At 37.9% G+C, this 23395-nt stretch overlaps 1 protein-coding gene across 8 annotated transcripts in view; it reads right to left on the minus strand.

Annotated features, from left to right (window-relative positions):
* Positions 1-23395, minus strand: part of Nek1 (NIMA related kinase 1) — a 123132-nt gene that overhangs the window by 52520 nt on the left and 47217 nt on the right. For 6 of the 8 annotated variants that reach the window (XM_057752450.1, XM_057752447.1, XM_057752448.1 and 3 more), the window contains 5 exons: positions 22825-22988; positions 15702-15804; positions 1350-1433; positions 828-911; positions 347-424 (listed from right to left, as the gene is read on the minus strand). In XM_057752450.1, the coding sequence (XP_057608433.1) occupies positions 347-424; positions 828-911; positions 1350-1433; positions 15702-15804; positions 22825-22988 (513 nt within the window). The remainder of the gene's footprint in view (positions 1-346; positions 425-827; positions 912-1349; positions 1434-15701; positions 15805-22824; positions 22989-23395) is intronic. The other 2 variants (XM_057752451.1, XM_057752449.1) reach the window with 1 other exon arrangement.

A 23395-nucleotide genomic window follows, 5' to 3' on the forward strand; every position in this document is an offset into this window, starting at 1 on the left:
ACAGTGTCTTCCAATTTATATATATCTCCCAGCCTGGCCTCGAACTTATGGCCATCCTCCTGCCTCAGCCCACTGAATGATCGGACCATAGGAGTAACCCACTGTTAAAAAAATTACATGTGTCACAGTTCTATGTATTCACATCATAATCTCACCTACCTGTTCTTCAGAAATGTACAAATGTAAAAAGTGCTATTTCCCAGAAATTGTAAGATGAAAGATAAATGGGAAATCAAAAGTTAAAGTAAGATAATGATCCACCTATATATAAAAAAAAAAATCTTAAGAACAAACTTTTCTCTCTCAGCTTTCAATTTCGTAAGAAATTACGTTATCTAGTGCATACCTTAAGTGACTCCATCTTTTTGAGCCTCAAGTCAGCCTCTTCAATTGCTTCTGGTCGTTTAGTACCATTAGCTTCGCTCTAGAACAATTGTCAACATTTGTCAACCACTTAGCAAACAGCAGCCAAGCTCAGTGCCACCTCTGCCTGAACCAACAACATGTGAAATGAAACCACTGACTGCTGTCAGTTTTCTCCCAGAGCTGCAACTGAACCCTCCAGAGCAAAAGACGAGGAAAGAATGATGCAAGTGGCCTTTAATTCGTTCAGGCACATCAGGTATGTTCTATATTAAAATTCCTATGGAACAAACGATTTACCAACTTGAAATCATGTATTTAAGATTTATTTCATTCCTACATATAGTTTTCTGGTCTTTGGCCTTCATTTTCTTTTAACAATTTTAGCTTTTAATATTATGGACATGGTATGTTTAAAGTTAATCTATTACTGAATTATTTTTGAAAAATTGATTTTTACCTACATTCTCACCACGAAGTTTGGCTTTAATCTGTTGGCGCTCATTGAAATTTTGTAGTCTTATTTGCCTCAGTCTTGCTAGATAAACCTAAAAGAGGAACAACAACAACAACAACAACATTTACTTAAAAGGAAATCTATGAATATTTTTACTGCTAAAAAAATCTTAATATATAGAAAAGTGTTAATCTGAATACAAGAAACAAAAGTTCTGAAATTTGGTTAATGAAATGAAATATTAGCTTTCAAGTATTTAATTTAAAGCATTTTTCTGCAAAGAAAGAAATATGTTATAATTAACAAATTTTTAAATTATATCAAAAGAAAAGAAATTGGAACTCAGAAGGCTGAGTAACAGTTATGAGGCAAAATTATGACATAGCATGTCAGTCAAAACATATTAACAGGTTCCTATAGACTTACAAAATCTTAAAATAATTGTTAAGCATTTAAACCATGCAAGAAAAGAAGGCGATGAACTAAAAAATGGCTGCATGGCGGAGGTATGAGCATGCGGGAAGCATACCTCTTCCTCCTTGTTCCTTGGCTTCCCTCCTCTGGAAGAGCTGGGCCTGCCTCCATACAGAGATGCCAGGTTCTGCAGGATTCCCTGTTTGTCATTTAATGTACTAAGTTTAAGGAATGAGTGGGGCTACATTGCCCTTCCACCTAGGCATCCACATGCCATGTCTTTCCTTTGGATAATACCGGCCACTTCTAGATACTACACTAACAAGCCCTGGCACTTTCTATGACCACGATGGCATGTAAACTCAGTGAGAACAGAAGTCTAATTAAGTCCAACTATAATTATTTAAAAACAGAGACTGCATATGTTTTTATAGTCATTAAAGAAGTTTTTAAGAGTGTTTCCTTCATTAAAACCCAAAGAACTACAATATTTTTTTTGCCCTTAAAAAGATCCAATTCATTTCTAGATATCTGTGTGCATACTACACGTTCACACACACACACACACACACACACACACTTTTATATTCACTGCTGATTTCAAAGACTCTGATGTACATTAGCTATCCCACCTAGATCATACTCTGCTCTCAGGTCTGCCCTGTAAGAATCCTACAAATGACTAGCCCCAGGCACAAACTGACTCATTTCCAAATACAGCTGATGGAGAACGTGGGATTATCGTACTAGAAATTATCCACATGCTTCAGCAAAACTACCAGTTATCCAATTATGTACTTTCTCTTCCTTCAACATACAATTATGTTTAAAGTTTCTTCAAACTTGAAAGAGTTCTTAATCCACTTTCCCCATCTATTATCTTGTATCAGTGTGTGGTAAATGTACTTTTATACTCATTATCTCCATTTTCCTGACTGTCAATCATTTTTTAACCTACTATAAATCTGGCTTCTAAATCCAGTATAATCTAATTTTTTCTAGTCACCAGCAGTGTCAGAAATTACACAAATGGAGTCTTTTGTGCAATCTTTTAACATTTTAAAAGTTACTTCTAAATAAACCTACTTCACTTACATATATATATATGTATTTCTCTAATAAATGTAGGAGGTTCACTATGGAAAATTTAAAAAAAAGCATTAAACATTTATGAAGCTAACCTTTGAGAACCTTACATTTTAGAAAAATTATCTTCTAAATAGCCTTTTATTTGTACGTATGAGTGTACACAAGCATGTCTTTATAGAAATGGACATTTCTACAATTCTCATTTTTATTTGTACGTATGAGTGCACACAAGCATGTCTTTATAGAAATGGACGTTTCTACAATTCTCATTTTCTCACTTACAGTTAGAGTCTCAGCTCCTCCTCATATTCACTAACACATAAGAACAGGTATGTGGAGGTGGGTGAGGTAGCTCCTAATAGAACACTTGTTTGCCACTTCATAAAGACCAGCATAACTAACATAAATAACCAAGGGATACATGCGATACTAGAGGGAGCATAAATTAGCAAATTGCTTTGGAGATTCAGAATTCAAAAGAAATGCCTAATATAAGGCAGAAATTGAAGGGCTCAATAATAACTAGGAAAGAGAACTGGTAACATCTGCATTTGGCTGATAATAGGCAAAAATAAACTCTAGTTTGTTGACTCTAGTGATTGATCATAATCAACTGGGCTAAGAATAAGGTCATGTTGTAAAAAGAATGGGAAAGTCAAGTTCAGGAAGCATTTGAGGTAGTTTTGTTCCATATTAAGTAGTTACTGAAATGTTACTCCAATAAATCCTAACTTTTGTAGTTCGAGAGAAAAAGAATATGTAATGGGGTATCTGTTGTTGCCCTTGGAGGCAGGGTCTTAACTATATTGCAAAGACTGACTTTGAGAGTTCCTAGGCTCAAACAATCCATCCTCCTCAGTTTCTACAGTCGTAAGGCATGAAGTTGGTACCTCCTCTAACCTACTATATACCGTAGTTTATATGTGAACTAATTTTTTTTTAAAAAAATAGTTATCCACAGAGTTTAAGGAGAGTAGGATGGTTATATAAATGCAGTCCAATACAAAATTATGAAATTACGGGATTTTTTCTGCAATGTTTTGTAAAACAGATTGCACAGCTTTTAAGTATTAGCTTTAGATAACAATGTAGTCCAGATAAGTTAAAAGATTAGACATTTCCTCTTGCAGTATTTTCTAACACACATGACCAATACTTAATTCAAAATCTCATCCACATCACATGATGCAACCTCTGGAAGCACAAGAGCACTGTGCACTGTGCATGTTACTGTTACTCACTCAACACCAATGCTTCCTGAAACTTGGGCTCCAAATTCAGGGCTATGAAATGCAGTGCTTTACTGGATACAACACTTTTCTGCTCTTGTAGAAATTTAATGTTTAATTATAGAAAACAAAATAGAGGCTCTGCCTTATTAACATAGCAGGAGAGAACCAACTACTCCAAGTTGTCCTCTGATCTGAGTATAGACCTACATTCATACACATACACAAAAATAAAATAAAGAGCCAGTGGAAATATATTTACATTTTCAAATTATGATAGGTATTAGCATTAATGGAAAGTACTTACTAGGTACAATTTTAAATCGCTGTTGTTAATATATTTTCCTAAAGAATAAAGGTTAACCTTCAACAGTACCAATTATTGCACACTAGTATATGTAAGCGCAGTTATTAGAGACCTCAGCAGTTGTAATGTTGAACTGAGAGGCGAAAACTGTCACACCAATAAAACATACATGAAAAACACTATAAGCATGCATTAGTGACTACTGCGAAATTAGTCTCCAGAGAGCCCTCCATCCTTAACGCTCCATCTCTTTACAATCACTGGACATCCCTCAGAAGTTCAGTGTTCTAAACACCTGATGACGTAACGCGAATCTATTTCAAATCCACTGCCAGAGCTGAGGATAGAGTGTGATGGCAGAATACTTGCATTGCATGTGCAAAATCCTAGATTTGGTCTCGAGTACTGCCCTCCACCAGCCAAAAAACCAACCAACCAAACCCAAAATCTACTCCCCTGAAACAAACCAAAACACTAGCAAACAAAACTAAAGATCTTGCTAAAGATTAAAGTATTTTTTTATGAAACAATGGCAGTAATATTGGAAAACCATCCGAATCTCATGCAAAATCCTCTACAAATATGGTAAATAATGCTAATTTACAGTTAGAGAACTGATCTGAAGGAACTGCTGGTTACACAGTGGTCCATGTCTGAGATTCAAGCTCCCTGGGAAGCCTCCCTCAGGACCAGCCTCCTTGTCTACAGAACAAGGGGCCATTTCATTAAAATGCTACTAATTTACAAACCATTGCTAAACTTATTGCTATTCTTATGGCTATTCTTTTATGTCTGACAGACTTTTAGTATAGCCAATTTTACTAAGGGATTTTTTAAATATACAAGTTCATAATAATAGTTATAATAATAATAAAAATTTTCTTTAGGGTTGAGGCTATAGTTGAGCAATATAGCCCTTGGCTTGCATGTATATAATGCCAAGTTTGAAACCTAGCACTGCAAAACAAACAAAAAAAAAGTACATGTGATTTTAGCCAAAAGGCTAAGAAGAAGCAATTTAAATAAAAAGAAAGGAAAGAAAAAAGAAACAAGTAAATATAAGTGAATAAATAAATAGGAATTATTTGGACAGAAGGAAAATAAGCTTGTCAAGGGGGCTGGAGAGATGACTCAGTGGTTAAGAGCATTGCCTGCTCTTCCAAAGGTCCTGAGTTCAATTCCCAGCAACCACATGGTGGCTCACAACCATCTGTAATGAGGTCTGGTGCCCTCTTCTGGCCTGCAGGCATACACACAAACAGAATTTTGAATACATAATACGTAAATAAATAAATAAATAAATAAATATTTTTTTTAAAAAAGAAGCTTGTCAAATGCTGGGAAAGTATAGTTCAGTGATAGTGTTGGTTCAGCACATCCAAATTCTTGGGTTCAATACCCAGCAACACACACACACACACACACTCACACTCCTGGTTGTAAGGAAAAGGTAAAGAAAGGAACCACTATGGAAGCAATATTTTTCCATTCCCACTTGTCTATTTGCATTTGTTACTGTAATAAAATACCCCTAATGAAAAGGAACTCAATGAGAAAGCTTATTCTAGCTTATAAATTCCAGGGTACAGTCCAGCACTACACAGAGGTCAGAACGGCGGAAGCCTGAAGAAGCAAGTCACATCACAGCCACAGTCAAGAGGAGAGAGAGAACACTCATGCCCACTTTCTTGTGACTCAGATTAAGTGCTAGACTCATAGAGGTCATCATTCCTGACTGGGAAATGATGCTGTCCACAAGGGGCTGGGTCTTTGCACATCAATTACATAAATTAATCTCCCAGAGACTGCCCACAGGCCAACCCAATAAAGACAACATCTCATTCAGAGTCTCTTTCCAGGTGACTCTAAATGTGTCAAGTTGACAACTAAAGTTAACCATCACGCTACTGAATTAACACATAAAACATAATTTATAAATGCACTGTGAAAAATGAAAGTATACATTCTTAGTCACTGAGGCACTCACTACTGAAAGGTTACACAAAGATACAATCAAAATGATAGCATTGATTAAAATGGAATATTACAAGAGAAGCAGAAGAAAAATAGACGAAGCAAACGTAAAATGGTAGAACGTAACTAATCCAAACATAAAAATTATACTGCCATTGAATGTTATTAAATAATTATGTAAATAGACCATTAAAAGATAGAGGAGGAGAAGAGGAAGAGGGAGAAGGAGAAGGAGAAGAGAAGGAAGGAAGGAAACAGTCCCAAAAGCCCCAAAGTATTAACATGTAAATACCAACAATTACATAAAAGAACATGCTAAGAAATTGTAGGCAGAGGAGCTCAGGGTAAATCGCAGAAAACGCGGAAGAAAGTTCACGTCCAGATGCTGTAAGAAGGCGGTCAAGTCAGATGATCATCTCAAATGGTTTGTTTGGGCTGGTAATGTCACTCAATGGTCCATTACTTATTTAGCTCATGAGAAGTCCTAGGTTCAACCTCCCACACCACAAAAACAAACAAAATCAATTTAAAAAAAGCATATATTTGACAGGATAGATGCTAGTGACTTCTTTCAATATAATGATGTAGTGACAAACTGTTTACAGAATTAAAATGAAAGATAAGGAACTAGAAACAAATGGAGCGTCGTACATTTGAAGAGTCTATGACATGCAGACTTAAATGATGGGAGAAACAAATATAATTAGAGGTTATAGGAAGGTATGATTAAAGAAGAATTGTTAAAAAGAGACAGGACATAATTAGTATGATAAGGCCCCCAAATAATAAGAGTAGGGCACCAAAGATAACAAAATGCTGAAAATACAAATCATAAAAGGTTCAAACACAGTCTTCACTGCTTTGATATTCTTCAGTGCTGTCTACAGGTATAATCATAGATAACAACTCAGCTACACATGAGACATGCCAATTCAGAAAGGAAGACAGGTGAGTCGATTACCTGGGCATATGTATAACTGAGTAAACTGGATGAGATGTCACTCTACAGAGCAATGGACACTCAAACTGTGGTACACCCATAGTGTAGAGTGTAACTCAGCAGTAAAAGAACTAATAAGGCTAGATATGATGGCACACCTTGAACCTCAACACTTGGGAATACTATATAATTCAGAATTTTAAGTAAATGTTCAAAAAAAAAAAAGTTCCAGAACTATAATGAATGAAAACAGATCAGCGGTAGGGAAGTGATAAACTAAAGGGACAGAAGGAAACTTGGGAAAAGGTAGAAATGTTTGGTAACATGATAAAGCAACATACACATGACTATATGCATGTCAATTACTCATCAGGACATACTTAGCACTGGTAAATTTTATTATGATTAAATTATATCATATGTCAATCAAAAAAAAAAAACTCTTGGGAGCTGGAGAGATGGCTCAGTGGTTAAGAGCATTGCCTGCTCTTCCAAAGGTCCTGAGTTCAATTCCCAGCAACCACATGGTGGCTCACAACCATCTGTAATGAGGTCTGGTGCCCTCTTCTGGCCTTCAGGCATACATGCAGAAAGAATATTGTATACATAATAAATAAATAAATAAATATTAAAAAAAAACTCTTCTATGGAAACCTAGGTAGTATGTTCTTCGATGAAATCCTTGTGAAAGTCAGTACTCACAGGCACCTTCTCTGAAGGCAGTGAAAGTGTTCTGTGTCAATACAAGGTGGTTGCCTGCCATTTTACATCTATGCAGACCTAACCAAATATTCAACACCAAGGTGAACCCTAACACAAACCACAGACTTCGATGGTTATAATGTATCCATGTAGGTTTCTCAGTTCTAACAAATGTACCATTAGGAGCACAATGTTGGTAATAAGGAAGGCTGTGCACATTTGGAGGCAGAATAAATATGATTGAAAATCTCCATAAAGGTCTATTTTCCTGGGAGCCTAAAGCTGCAATAAAAAAAAAAAAATAATCAGGCTGGTAAGATGACTCAGTGAGTAAAGACGCTTATTATGCAACCTTGACAACCTGAGTTCAATTTCTGAAATCTAAGGTGGAAAGAGCTGACCCTACAAAGTTGTCCTCCAATTTCTATGTGCGCATGCATGCGTGCACACACAAAAAATTTAAAATAAAATTTTAAAAAATTAAAAAATAAAGTCTAACTGGGCAGTGGTGGTGCATACCCCTTAGTCCCAGGGAAACAGAGGCAGGTGGATTTCTGTGAATTCAGGGACAGACTGGTCTACGGAGTGAGTTCCAGGACAGCCAGGGCTACACAGTGAAATCCTGTCTTGAAACACAAGCAAACAAAAACAACAAAGAATAAAGTCCATACAATTGTTCCTTTACCTTATCTCATCTATCATCCCCAAATATAAAATTATGAGCAAAGGGAGAATTCTAAAGAGACTGCCAAGAAAGAAAGGGGAACACTCAATCTAGTTCTCTGCTCTTACTTCTAAAGAGGACAATCTAGTTCTCTGCTCTTACTTCTAAAGGGGAACACTCAATCTAGTTCTCTGTTCTTACTTCTAAGGCAGGCATGCTTTGCTTTGGACTTCAAGAGTCCAGGTTCCTCAGTCTTTGCACTTGAACTAGTTAATTTCCATGGGACTTTCAGGTCTCTTCCAGAGACTGGGGACTACCATAATAACATCTTATGTCTGGATGTTTCTGGCTGCCTAGTCTGTGTCATTGCCAGCATCCCTGGCCCACAAACTCCCATACAGGAACTTTTCTACTTTTGTGACTGTAAGTCAATCTATCAAATTCTCTCTTATATATATTCTAGTGTTTCTATATGCTTTGCTGGGTAATTCTGCCCAATACACTAGTGTACATATTCTCGTCTAACACTTGATTACAAATAATTACACAGAAAAGATTATACTGGACTACGGAAAGATGCCCCCAGCCCCTCGCTACCTATGGCAGGTGGGAGAACTATCCCTGAGGTCATCCTGAGGTCATGAGAGCAGGGAGAGCTAGCCCTGACCCCCTCAAGGACTTCAGCACTTAGGAGAGCAGTTCCTGCAATTTTCTTGGCTTCACAGTAGAGTTGGCCCTGGTGGTGTGGGTCAGCCCCAGAGCTGGGAAACTAGTTCTACCCCTTGCTGCTTGCTCCAATGAGAAAGCTAGCCAGGGAAGTTCTGGAGAGTTCACCCTGGTGGTGAGAATGAGGGGAGCTGGTGGGCTGACCCATCCAGGTACTACCTAGGCCTGGCGCTATGAGTTGGCCCAGTGCAACATCCACCCCATCTATGAACTGCAGGAGCATGTGAAGGGCCAGTCCTAAAGATCCAAAGCTGCAGGTTCTCCATGACACAGGATAACAACAGGATATCCAAGAGGAGCCCCAGTGAGGGCTCACTATTAGAAGTTAAGGCCATCCAGACAGACTAAGGACTCACTGCAATGAACACTTAGAAGTAAAGATGAATGGACTAAAAGGTATACTGTGTGACTCACTGTGTCACACCATGGCTTCCATGATGAGTTTTTTTTTTTTTTTTTTAAGATTTTGTTTTACTTTGGGGGAAGGCTGCAAGGACAGAGGAGGGATACAGAGGGATGGGGAGATAAATGGGATTGGGATGCACGTAAAATCCACAAAGGAGCAATAAAAAGTTTTAAAAAAATTATACTCGCTCAATCTTTATATTTCTACTATTCCCAAACTGCTTAAAAATAAAAATAGCCTTGTCAAATTAGTCAATCATTAAAATAACATGACACATCTATCCAAACATAAAGAAAAATAAAAAATTTTCACACGATCACATCTTTGTAATACGGTTTTATACATATATAGACCTAAGTACTAAAAAAGTGATGCATCCTGCACTAACAGAATTTATCTTGGAAAAGCCAATACTCCTAAAAGTCACTGACGGGCTCATTCTCTGCTTCCTGGCCACTGAAAATACAAGCAGCTCTCACATGCCTCTCTCGCCAGATGAACTGCGTCACCTGGAACCGTGAGTGAGAATACATTGCTCCTCCTGGAAGTGGATTCTTGTCAGGCATTTGGTCATAATTGTTGTAATATGAGCGGCGGGGCTGCGTCCCCGGCACCCAGCCGCCCACATGGCTAGCTTATGCCCCGAAATAATTACACGGAAACTGTATTCTTTTAATCACTGACTGGCCCATTAGTTCCAGCCTCTTATTGGCTAGCTCTTACATATTGATCTAACCCATTTCTAATATTCTGTGTAGTACCACGAGCTGGCTTACCAGGAAAGATCTTAACCTGTGTCTGTCTGGAGTGGGAGAATCATGGCGACTGCCTGACTCGGCTTCTTTCTCCCAGCATTCTGTTCTGTTTACTCCACCCACCTAAGGGCTGGCCTATAAATGGGCCAAGGCAGTTTCTTTATTAAATGAAAGTAACTCCTCCATCACATAATGGAGAGAAAAACAAAACAGAAAACTAGTTCCAGAAATGAGATGGTTGTACCAATAACCTTGGCCATGCGGTTTGTAGGCTTTCATAACTGCTTTGTGGAAAGAATGTGAAAGGGTTTGTAACTGTGGCTAAAGAAACCTCAGAAAGCTGTGGGTAGAGATTTCTGAACATTTCTGGCAGGGGTATGAAAGCCAGGAGGTTGTGAGGAACTCAAGAGAGTAAAGGCAGTGGTCTTCAGTTCAGATGCTTTTCAAAAGTCTGACCTGAGACTCAAAGCAAACTACATACTTCCTGTGCGCAATGCACAAGGTACGCATCTCCATTCCAGCAGACAGAAAGGGAGCTGACTTTCCTTTCTGATGTAGTGTGGGACACGCTGACGAAAAGCAGCTCAGTGGAGGGAAGGGTCTATCTGGTTCCACATGCCAGTCCATCACTGAAGGACGTCGTGCTTAAGAACTCAGCCAAGGATTTGAAGCAAAAAACACGGAGGAATGTTGCTTGCCGGCTCACCCACTGGCTGGTTCTAGCCTCAAACCTAGCTAACTTTCTTAGACAACCCATTGCCAACCCATTACCTCTTGCCTAGAATGGTACTACCCACAACTAACTGGGTCCTCCTAAATCAGTTAATAATCAGGGTAGTCACCTCAGAGGCATGCCTTCGGAGCAGCCTGATAAAGACAATTATTTGATTTAAACTTTTTCATGTAATTTTAGCTGTGTCAAGGTTAACGCTACATGAGATAAAGTGATAGCAAGGACAGACCCAACTAAAGTAAAACTGAAACACAGCTTTGATGGAGGAAGGTCATTGGTTAATTAATAAAGAAACTGCTTGGCCCTGATAGGTTAGAACATAGGTGGGTGGAGTAAACAGAACAGAATGCTGGGAGGAAGAGGAAGTGAGCTCAGACGCCATGCTCCCCTCTCCCGGGGAAGCCGCAATGAAGCAAGCCACCAGGTCAGACATGCTGAATCTTTCCCAGTAAGACCGGTGCTACACAGATTACTAAATATGGGTTAAGGCAAGATGTGAGAATTAGTCATTAAGAGGCTAGAACTAATGGGCCAAGCAGTGTTGAAAAGAATACAATTTGTGTGTTGTTATTTCGGGTTTAAAGCTAGCCGGTGGCCAGGAGCCGGGTGGCAGAACACAGCCTGTAGCTCCTTCTACACAGCTCCATGTTCTGTCCCTACAGCTTCTGATCATCAGAGCTTTAATGGGTTGGGTAGTCTCCCCCCAGTAAGGATACTTCTGCAGCAGCATGTAGGGCTTCATTCTTGAATCGATTCCTTCAGTAACACAAGTTCAACATGATAAACATATCAGGTTTATGGCATTTCCCACATCATCTGGTCTCCTTTGTAACTTGGACTTTACAAACCACTTAAGAGCTTATTGCAGTGAACCTGACCCTTTTGCACACTGCCTAGCCTCAGTGGCTTTCTGGAACCTTTGTGCAAGGCTGTGTGTCTGTACCCAGCTTTGTATCGTGCATGCCTGTAAAACCTGGAATCTATTAGGCAATGACAGGTTCTGTTGTCAGCCTGAGATGTGGTCTGACCTCAATGGCCCATAGCTGAAGCACCCTCAGAGTGTCTGTGTAGCTCAAAGTGTGAAAACATTAATTAGAAATATCTGGAACGTTTCCCTGTTAAGGGACTATCTTTTCAAAGGAAAATTTTTGAAATTGGTTCACATTATTATACCCTGGTACTGTTGATTAGGAGAGTCTTGCTCTAAAGACATCTCTCCTGTTGTTTTAATACAGAGTTCAGGGGTTGCTCTTTAACCTTCGTAGCAATGACAGCCCCTGCTGTACAACTTTAACCCAATTAACCTCCTTTCCTCAACAAACTATTTTGACATCTCTCTTTTCTATTACAGTAAGCCTAGAGAAGTGAACAGGAAGCTCGCCACAGAACTGTATGTTCCACTGTCTTGAGTTTTCCTTTGCCAACGAAGTAATGCATCAAGTACTTATGTCCAGGCCTACCCACAGTGAGGACCTACTGGGAGTGTAGAGTCGCTGGGAAGGGAGACTCACTCACTCTTTGTTGAGGACATATGGCTGCTGATAGGTTTCCCACGTTCCACTAGAGGGCCCCACACTCACTCACTTATGGGCACACTAGCTGGATTTAGTGGGTTATTTTTTTTGTTTTTTTTTTTAAAAAAGACAAAGTTGAGAGGATGTTAGGGAGATATATGATAATGGTGAATAGATACAACCATATTTTATCATATTTTGCTATATCACTTATGATATATTTTATTGTGTATATATATATATATATATATATATATATATATATATGAAATTCTGAGAAATAAAACTTTTTTAAGTCAAAGAATTGCTTATAGCCATAACAGAACAATGTGGTTAGATCTACACTAAAAAATTTTTAAAAGCTTTGGTAAGATAAAAGAAAACACGGTTTCCAATATTGGATAACAGGCAGCATGGGGTAGATCCTTCTGAGATGGAAAGCAAGGGAGATAAGCCCGAGTCCCATGACTGCCCCACTTGCCTGGTCAGAGCTTCTAGGCAGCAGGCAGCAGCACAAGAGAGGAAACTTGACCACAGGTGGAGGTCCCTCCTAGTTGAGAAGATCTTGTCTGGAGATGGGCAAGCTAAAGGCTAATGAGATTTGAGGTCATAGAGCTGAAAGCTGCACAGAGGGGGGGCTGGGAAGATGGAGAGGTTCTTCAGAGTCTCCTCCCTGAGTGACCAACAGCTAATAAAGCCAGCAGTTTAATCAGACTGTGAGATGGAAAGTCCTTGGAAGCAGTACAGCACTGTACCTAGCAGAGGTACCCACAGGCTCCCCCAGAGCAGAGGGGCCAAGTTAGCACAAGGGAGAACATTGTTCCTTACAGCCTCGTGGCACCTTGAAAGTCAGCCTTCATTGACTGAAATTACTTCTAAATAATTAAATCCCCCAAATAGTTAAAGAATAGAAAACACTTGAAGATAAAGTACACAGTGCTTGACAGAGTATTACAAATTATAAGGCATATTAAAAAGAGGAAAAATATTTTAATAACAAAATCTTAATTAGCTGAGACTCAAAAATAGCAGAGAAGACAGAATTTGTAGGTGAAAAATTAAAACAGCTATTATAATGACATTCTGTACTTTCAAGGCAGAAACAAGAGAGTTATAAAGACAGAAAGTAAAACTATAAAAACACCCACATCAATATTATCAGATGTGAGCTGAGGTAGAGTTCAGTAGTACAGCAATAGCCTATCCATAAAAGCCCCGGGCTTATCTCCAGTTCTGCAAAAACAAAACAACAGGAGATGAGAAGCAGCAGGTCTGGATGAACCCAGCGGTATAACACACAGCAGAAGATAAAGTCCTTAAGGACATGACAACGGAAACACCCAGAACGCAGCTTAGAGAAAAAGAAGAGCATCAACGAGTCCTGGAGAGTCACAGCATTCTGGTATGTATACAAAGGTTAGAAAAGAAGAAAATGAGAAATTTTTTTTGTAGAAAACAGTGGCTGAAAAATCTGAACCCATGAAACTAATGGCAAGGAAGAAAACTTGGGAGCTATCTAATAATCAAGTAGTTCCAGGCACAAAGAAAAAACTTTCCTAAGTCAGAGAGGAAAATGCATATAATATACACAGGAAAACATAAGGAGTGATAGCTTCTTGTCAGAAGATAAACAGTCCCCACCCTATAGAATACCCCCAGCAAAAGCAAACTCCAGGCTGTGGAGATGGCTCAACTGTCGAACTGGAGAATCCCTGAAGCAGTCTGGCTGGCTGCCAAGTTCAGACACATTGGTAAACTCTGGGCTTGATTAAAATCCTCCTTCAAAAATTGAGGCAGAAGAGTTACCACAGAAGATTCCTGATAACTTTGGCCTCCACACACAGCCAGATGCACATGTGTTCCCATACCTATGGTAATGCATTCATAACACACATACATGTGCACGAAAAGACAAAAATGGTAGGCAAAATGTTTCTTTTCAGACCTACAAACGCAGGTTAAATTCACCACAAAGTATTATTAAAGTATAAGGAAAAAAATAAAGACATTTTTCTCTACAAATTCTGCAAAGTGCCTTTTAAAACAAAATACAAGATGAAAGTCTCCAATATTAAGCAAAATAAACTGAAGATAGAATTACAGGATTAAGGTAAAACAGTAAGGGGAAAAGTCATTAAATCTTGATAGTTCTAGTAACTATTACTTTTTAAAAGATTCTTTAACTTTTATTTTAAATTATGAGTATGTGTATCTGTCTGTCTATCTGTGGGTATTTACAAGTGAGTGCAGGTACTGATGAGGCCAGACAGAGAAGGCGTCAGATCCCCTGGAGTTGTAGTTACAGATGGTTGTAAGCCCCTTGATGTGGGTGCTGAGAACCTAACTCAGAGACTCTGCAAGAGCAGCAAGCACTCTAAACTGCTGGGCCATCTCCAGTTCCCAGTAACTGTTGTAAATAAAACAAGAGCTGGGAATGGCAGTACATGCCTATAATCCCAACACTCAGGCATGAGGATCCTGCTACAGAGCAGTTTAAAAGCTCTTTAAAAAATAGCAATCAAAATCATTTCAAATGCTATTAACAGGGAGAAGACAAGAAATCATCTTTTCCCATCTTAGAGAAGGGTAACAAATACAGATTTATTCCAGATATTAGGAAAGTAAATTGGAGAATATATGTTAAAAACATAAAGAGTGGCCAATTAATACTATTTTCCTATAATATAATCTCAAAGAGAAAAAATCTTATATTGAATAACTTAATAAACTTACAAAGTTACCAATTAGGAGTCTTTAATACATGTGTGGTAAGTCTAACAAAAATACCTTGCAGCATATTCTACATGAACAGGAGGCTCCATGGGGAGATGAAATGACAGAAGCAATCCTCAGTTGCTTTATCAACAAAGGATCAAAAGACACTTGCAGCACACTGCACCTAGAACTATTGAGAATTTTAACTGCTTAGATGATTACCTCAGACTCAATATGTTCTTAGATAAATGACTTAATTTTGTAATGGGCTTAACTGGATATTTTAAAGTACTTTTATTTCTGATATGCTTTTCAACAAATACAGTTTCATATATCTGCACTCAAACATTTATCTCCCTTTTTTCTTCTAAAATTCTTTGCTACTTAAAGTATTTAAAACAAAAAGCATATGAAGGGGAAAAAATCTAGCATTTAAGAACTTATTTTTCTACTATAAATATCTGGATTGTTATACACATTTCTACCCTTTGTAAAGAACAAAATGTAGAATAATAAAGTAATTTCACCTTTGGCATGGAAGATACCAATAAAAGATATAACAAAACAGGTTAGTAAGCAAAATATAAGAAAATATAATCTGTACATTACTTTCGAACACCTTCAATCTCTTTTATTATACATAGACTGCTACATCATAATTCTTTTTACTTACAACACTGATATGTTCAACATCTGGAGAAAAGCTACCATACCACATGTCCTTCGGCCCGGGCTTTATTCTGCATGGCTTCTCGTTTACGCTGCAGGAACTCTTCCACTCGCTTAGCTCTTTCTAAGGCTAGATGTCCTTTATGCCTGTTTTGGACAAAGCACAGAGTCAGCCATTTTGAGCGTTAATTTCCAAATTAAAATTATACTTATTACTTGCTTTTTTCCTTGAAGAACATGAAAGCAGAAACAAACGCTTTCTTTGTAAAGAAAAAAAAGTGTGTGTGTGTGTGTGTGTCGGTCTATTGTTTTAATTGCATCATTTATTACTTTTAAAAAGTAACAGCAGTTACTGGCTTTAATTTTTTCGCATTTTAATATTTGGCATCTTTTGGTGACAATTAAGAAAAACGTAAACACGTTGTGTAAAGACAGCAAATTAAAAAGTGATAAACATTTCTGAACACCTACTATGTGCTGTTCAGTTATCATGATAAACACGCAAGCAAACAATCCAGTACCAGTAATCGGGAAACTCATAGCAACATCAAGGGTGGTTAAATTTGGAGAAGGGTTAGAAAGACAAACGAGTTATTGTCTAGGTTCTACTTAGATTGTGGCTAATATGGCATAAAAACCTTCCTGTAGCTTTTTTGTTAGGGAAAATAAGTTATGCTCTGAAAAAATAAAGTCCGGAAATAGTGTCTTGTCTGTTAGTGTTCCCAGTAACATTTTAAAACGTCTAATTTTTATTCTACAAATAATCATTTCTTCAACTTTTTACAAAATACCACATAAAAATATTTTAAATAAGAAATTTAGCTGTAAAAACTTAAAATCTGGGGCTGCTACTTTTACAGAAGACCTAAGTTCCATTCCCAGCCTCTATGTGAGATGGCTTATAATCACCAGTAATTCCATCTCCAGGGGGTCTAACACTTATGGTTTCCACGGGCACCTGCATTTATGCATACACACACTTAAAAATAAATCTTTGAAAAAAAAAACCTCTAAAATGTACTGTATTACATCCCCATGAGTGATGGCAGTCTAAAGTCCTTTACCTATTATTTAAAAGAAATTCTCTAAACTTCCATCACAGGAATTTTGTAGGATTAGGTAATATCTATAAGTGCTTTAAGAGCCAATTACTATGATGTTCAGCTATTCCTTGCAGATGGTTACTGTAGTTCCACATGACACTTCTGAAATCCAAGCTATGTGAGCTTGAGTAGGTTTGTAATAACAAGAGATTAGTTCATGCCTCTGAAGGGCACATATGCTATCCTCTCTCAGATATATATATATATAATATATCCACTATAAAACTGAGATCAATTAGGGGCATCTGGTCTGAATTCAGCATGTCTCTGCATGTATCCAGGTAAGCTGGCACCCTGCTCTGCTACTTCCCTGTTTACGTAAGGCTGAGCTCAAACAGGGTAGACAGAGTATCATGCTGGGACACGTCATCTGAAGTGGGTGACTATCTGGTAAGGTGCTTTTTGAGGGTCTTGGAAGCATAGTCCATCACCTGCAATTAGATAAAGCCTCCAATCTCTCTGCTTTGCATTACGATAGCCTTGACTTCAACATTCACGGAAGTAAAGCGTGTTTGTCATTCCAAGACACGGTCTTTGTTCGACAGTTTAACACGCCAACTAGCATACCTACTAGAATTACTGCACAGTACGTCAGAACATGATCATATGGATAGCAGCCTTGATTTATAGATTTGCACACTGCTTATGTATACATGACACTATGTATTTAAAAGTGTAGCTTCACTCAACTGCTATTTCCTCAGTTGGTTTAAATAAGCTGGTTTATATGACTGTCTATTTTCAAGCACACACTTAAAATCTTTAATGATTATTTAAACATGATTTCTCTTCTCTTCTGATTTATTAAACAAAGAATCGTTGAGTGTCAACTATTTGTCATATCAACCTCTCAAGATGTAATGACGACTGTACTGGCTGCTTCTCTAGCAACTTGACACAGGCTGGAACCATCACAGAGGGAGCTCTATAAGATCAGGCTGTAAGGCATTTTCTTAATTACTGATTGACGGGGGAGGGCCCAACCCCTTGTGAGTGGTGCCATTCCTGGGCAGGTGGTCCTGGTTTCTATAAAAAAGCAGGTTGAGCAAGCTGGTAAGCAGCACCCCTCTATGGCCTCTGCATCAGCTCCTGCCCCGGGTTCCTGCCCTGTTTGAGCTCCTGTCCTGACTTCTTCCGATGAAGAACTGTGATGTGGAAGTGTTAAGATGAACAGGCGCTCTCCTCCCCAAGCTGCTTTGATCATGGTGTTCATTACAGTAACAGTCGCCCTGACTATCACAATGTCTAAAACAGAGTTCCATGAAACAAAGTTTCCTGATGAAAATCAATCAGAGTTTGAGTAATTCTGTGACTTATGTTAATAATAATCTATATTAATTAATAATATAAATAATCTATACCACACATTCTTATGTATTAGCACTCAATCTTTATTCTTTAAAGAAGTAAAACTGTTAAACTGTGGGCACAAACTATCTATTACAGAAGGCTCATGGGGATAAGGAGAAAAGAATTTACTTATTCATTCTCTTCATTAAACTCTATTAAGAATTCAGATGAAGTGGCTAGGCGCAGTGGCACATGCCTTTAAAGCCAGCACTAAGGAAGCAGAGGCAGGCCAATCTCTGTTGAGTTCCCAGACAGTCAGTGCTATGCAGAAACCCTGTGTGGTGGTGTGAATGAAAACGGCCCCCACGGTTTCAAAGAGAGTGAGTGGCACTATTTGACGGAGGAAGTGTGTCACTGGGGTGGACTGTGGGGTTTCAGAAGTCCAAGTCAGGACAGTGTCTCCCTCTCTTCCTGCTGCCTGTGGATCCATATGTAGACCGCTCAGCTTCCTTCTCTAGCACCATGTCTGCCTGCATGCCACCATGCTTCCCCTATCATGATAATGGACTAAACCTCTGAAACTGTAAGCCAGCCCCAGTAAAATGTTTTCCTTTATAAGAGCTGGTGTGGTCATAGTGTCTCTTCATAGCAATAGAACAGTGACAAAGACACCCTGTATCAAAACAAAAACTAAACAAACAAACAAAAAAAACAAATAGAAAAAGAATTCAGATGCAACGATATTGTATAGCAGTTAGTATCAGGAACGGTCCTATATTACCAACAGCAGAACTGTACGTAACGACTCAGATACATAGAAGGAAACCAGAGACTAGACACCACACACAAGGGTGTAAAACGGGTAAATTGTGGCAAAGGGACAAGGACATCAGCGCAGCTACGGTGCTGAAAGACAACAACTGTGCTGTTCTTTCATCGGGAAAGTTATTCTAAGACAAGCCTTTCATTTCCTGTAGCAAAAAAGAAACGGGGTGGGTAATTTTCTTTCCTTTTCTTTTTATAAATACAAGAAGTAGCAACAAGATATTGGTGGGAACATCATACATTATATTCATGACTCAAATTTATTACTACAAGAGGAATTTAAAATTTTTGAAGGATGGTTACAAATACTTCAAGAGGTGAAAAAGCATAAAGGAGGCAATAGTCTAGATAACAAATGATTCACTGCTTTCAGGAACACAGTCCAGTGACAGAAAGATAACAGGGAACAGAAAACGAGAGTATTCACTAAGCTTCCTGTCTATTTAGAGGTGCCTAGTGGAATGGAATCAGGAGAGGGGGTAGAAAAGTAAAGCAGTTTAAAAACACGAATGTAAAGAGGCACCGGACCACTTCTTAAAAAGCAGTTGTACTCTATTTGGGGTCCCGATAGTTAAGAGGCTAATAGGTATGTCATTAAGACATAGATGTAAGAACAGTCATACCAGGAAGGCAGAGAAAAATAACACCATAAAGCACAAGCAAATATGAAGAATTCAGTTTTAACTCCTTTGTTTTTACTAATATGTAAGTTATGGGACTTTCAAAAACTGAATTATATGTTGCCTCAATTTCTTGATCTGTAAAGTAGCAAGAATACTACTACCTGTTTCACAGTGTTCGTAATAACTAAATTACTAAATTTAGTTTAATTTACTAAATTATTGATAGTTTACGTTCTACAAAGTCACTACTCAAACTGAATTAATGAATACTGAGCCACTGATGCTAAGGAAAATACAATTAAATTCCTGCAACTCTGTCACACTTGTCAGCAGAATAATTTATAACTTTGTTTTCTGTGTTCCTGTTTAAAGAAAATTATTTACTATATAAAGTTAATTCTTTATAATTTAACTCAGGAGCAAACATCACTATAACAAACATATGAATGAAGTTTATCTAAAATGTATTTATCGGCTGAGCTAGCTCTCTAGCCCTCAAAAGTATAATCTATAGTCTAATTCAGTGGTTCTCAACCTCTGGGTTGAGACCTCTGTGGTGGTGGGGGGTTGACCGATCCTTTTACAGGGGACACGTATCAGATATTCTGCATATCAGATGTTTACTTTATTCATAACAGTAGCAAAATTACAATTATGAAGTAGGAATGAAAACAGTTTTATGATTGGGGATCACCACAACATGAGAAACTATTAAACAAAGGGTCACAGCATTAGGAAGGTTGAGAACCACTGCTCTAAGATGATATGGTCCAACTTTTTCCACAGTTTAATGTTCAAAATATATAGGCTAATATATTTTTTTAAAGTCAGCTTCTATGCCAAAATTATCCTCAATTAAATTTCACATTTAATTTTTATTTCCTAGTTTACAGAACTAGTTACCACCTAACCTACACTAAGGCCATAATAATAACTAGGTTCTAAGTATCCAAAGTTAACAGAGGCAAGGTATTCTAGGCAAAAGAAGACAGAAACAGTTAACAAACATAAGAAAAGCTTGGCTTCTCCTAAAAGCATATTTTAATAGAAAAAGTACATAACATGCAAGAACAGATGACAATGTAAGCAGAAGCATAAAATTTCAAGAAAAAAATGCAAACAAAACCCAAATACACTCTAGTGGAAATGCAGACTGCCTCTGCTGGGCTCATTACTGGATTGGACAGGGCTAAACAAAGAGTCTCTAATCTTGAGGGTATAGTAAAAAGGTATTTATAAACTGAGAAAAGAGACACAAACACAGAGAGAACACACAAGAACAGTGGAACATTACAAAAGGCACAACATGCATGCTGTGGAACATTTAGACAGAGCATTGCTTAAAACAATAATGCCTCTGAAGACCCTGGATTCATGTCAAACATCACACCAAAGATCCAGGGAACTGAGAACAAGCTGCAGCAAATTCCCACATAAACAAACGGAAAAATCCTTCCATAGCCAAGCATTGGGAAATCAAAGATAAAGTCTTAAAAGAGGAAAACACATACATACAGAAGAGCATATAAGAATTACATTTAACTTTTCCCTGAAAGAAGGCAAAGAATAAAGTGAGGAAAATATTTAACTGCTGAAAGAAAAAAAATACCCACTTAACCTCTAAACTCTAAATATTACTGTAACAAGAAGTGAGCTAAAGACTTTCTCGGACAAAACCTGAAGAAAGCTGTTGTCATTACATCTGCTTTACAAGAAATGTTAAAAGAAGTTCTTCTGAGAGAAGTAAGTAAAGAAGCAGCATGCAGGAAGGAAGAAGTGAAGATGAGAAGTTATTTTACTTTTTCCTACCAGATACCAGCTTGTCTACAGTAACAGCAATGAAGCAGTAGTTTATTACATGTCTATGCATATCCATGCACACTGAGATGTAAGTGGCATAAATGACAGTAATAATATAATGGATAGCAGGGAGGAATTAGAAGCATTCTGAGGTTATAATGTATAAATATAATGTAAAAGAGAACTTGGGTTTGTTTTACATGTGTATTGCAAAATCTAAGACAACCTCTAAGGAAAAGTTTACAAAGGAAACATGTAATTGAAATACTAAGAATGGAATCACAAAAATATGCTCAGTTTAAACCACAAAAATCAGACAAAGTATAGAACTCAAAGACAAGGAAGAAAGGAACATGGCACGAATGGAAAAACACTAGCCAGAATACATCAACAATCACTTTAAATACCAATGACAGAGGCTGTCAGAAGTGGAGGTGTCAAAAGAAAGCCCCATTAATTACTATAAAAAATCCACCTTAAATAACCTCATGGTTACAACAAAGAAACAAATCAAAGACTTTGTTTATAACACTTTAAAATCACAAGAAAAGGACAGGGTTTCTCTGTGGCTTTGAAGCCTGTCCTGGAACTAGCTCTTGTAGACCAGGTTGGCCTCAAACTCACAGAGATCCACCTGCCTCTGCCTCCGAGTGCTGGGATTAAAGGCGTGCGCCACCACCACCAGGCTCAAAAGAATAACTAAAAATTCATCGTGTGACCTGCTCTTCTGTAACTGACAAGAAAGTTTTATAGAATGGGAATTTCTAAGCAAACACATATGCATACTTAAAGAAAAAAATTACACAAAGTACAGCCATTGCCAATTATCCTCAAGTTAATTCAACAGAAAAATCTGATGAAAAGAATCATGAAGAATATAAATGGAGATGAATGTGAAGAGGAAATGTCTTAAGACAATAAAGAGAAGGTAGGAATGAGGAAAAGACAAAAACAGATATGCTTTAGAGTTTTATGAAAAGTGTGATTCTATTTAAATTTATGCTGTAATTTATTCAAAGCAAGTGGATGAAATTATTATAACCAAATGCTGGCAGAAAGTTATCACATGCTCCTTTGAACAGTATGTCCTATCTAAACGTTAAAATAAGCCACAATAATCAGGCCGAAGTGAAGAGCTGCACATTTGTCATAATGTAATCAAGGGTCAAATTTGCACTTGAAGATTTATAATATCTAGGGAATAAAAAATGTTCTGTGTAAACACTGGAAAAAACACCTACAAGTGTAGATATGATAAAGGACAGAATTACACACAGGATGAATGCATGGATCATCACAATCCAATCTGTTTGTACTGGCTTGTTTAGGCATGGTCTTCAATTTTTTCAAAGCTTCTCTATGGCATCAGCGTCGGGGAAATGGTGATGACCTGCAGCCCCATTGGGAAACCCTGGACGAAGTCCAAGTGGAACTCCTCTGGCGATAAATACTCACAACGGCTTCCACTACTTTCTCTGAAGCAAAGCATCGCAGCTTCAGCAGAACACCTTTCAGCAGAGCCGTACCTTTCTGGAAGCCGGCGCCCATATATGTCTCCTTTCCATCGCGCTTCATTATCTTCCGCTCTCAGTCGCTGCATTTGATCAAAAATGGCATGGTAATGTTCATACTGCCCTCGAGAAGAACAAGGTGATGGAGAGACAGCCCCTCCACTGCCAAAAAAGGGAGTCTGGGGATTAAACAAAGAATTCTTACGTGCCATGTTTATCTTGTAGGGCCTGAAAGGCCTGAGCCATCCTTAAAAGAGAAAGTCAATTTCAATGCTTAACTTTAAACATAGTAATTACTTAGTTTTAACATATTAATAAAAACATAGCCAAAAGTAAAATGTTTTCCTACATAAACAATCAGTGTTCTAGAAGTCTTGCTACTAACAGTAAAGAATAACAATGTGGCAAATAAAACCATTAAGATGTCACTAAATTCATAGAAATATGGAAAAATATAAATTATGAAGCTTTGAACTGTTTACATCCTACATTTTACAATTCAGTTCTATGAAGCTTAAATATGCGGTTTAGAAGTCAAGAAGAATTTGAGCCGGGCGGTGGTGGCGCACGCCTTTAATCCCAGCAC

The sequence above is a fragment of the Chionomys nivalis genome, chromosome 20 (genome assembly GCF_950005125.1).
Source record: "Chionomys nivalis chromosome 20, mChiNiv1.1, whole genome shotgun sequence".
NCBI classification, from domain to species: Eukaryota; Metazoa; Chordata; class Mammalia; order Rodentia; family Cricetidae; genus Chionomys; species Chionomys nivalis.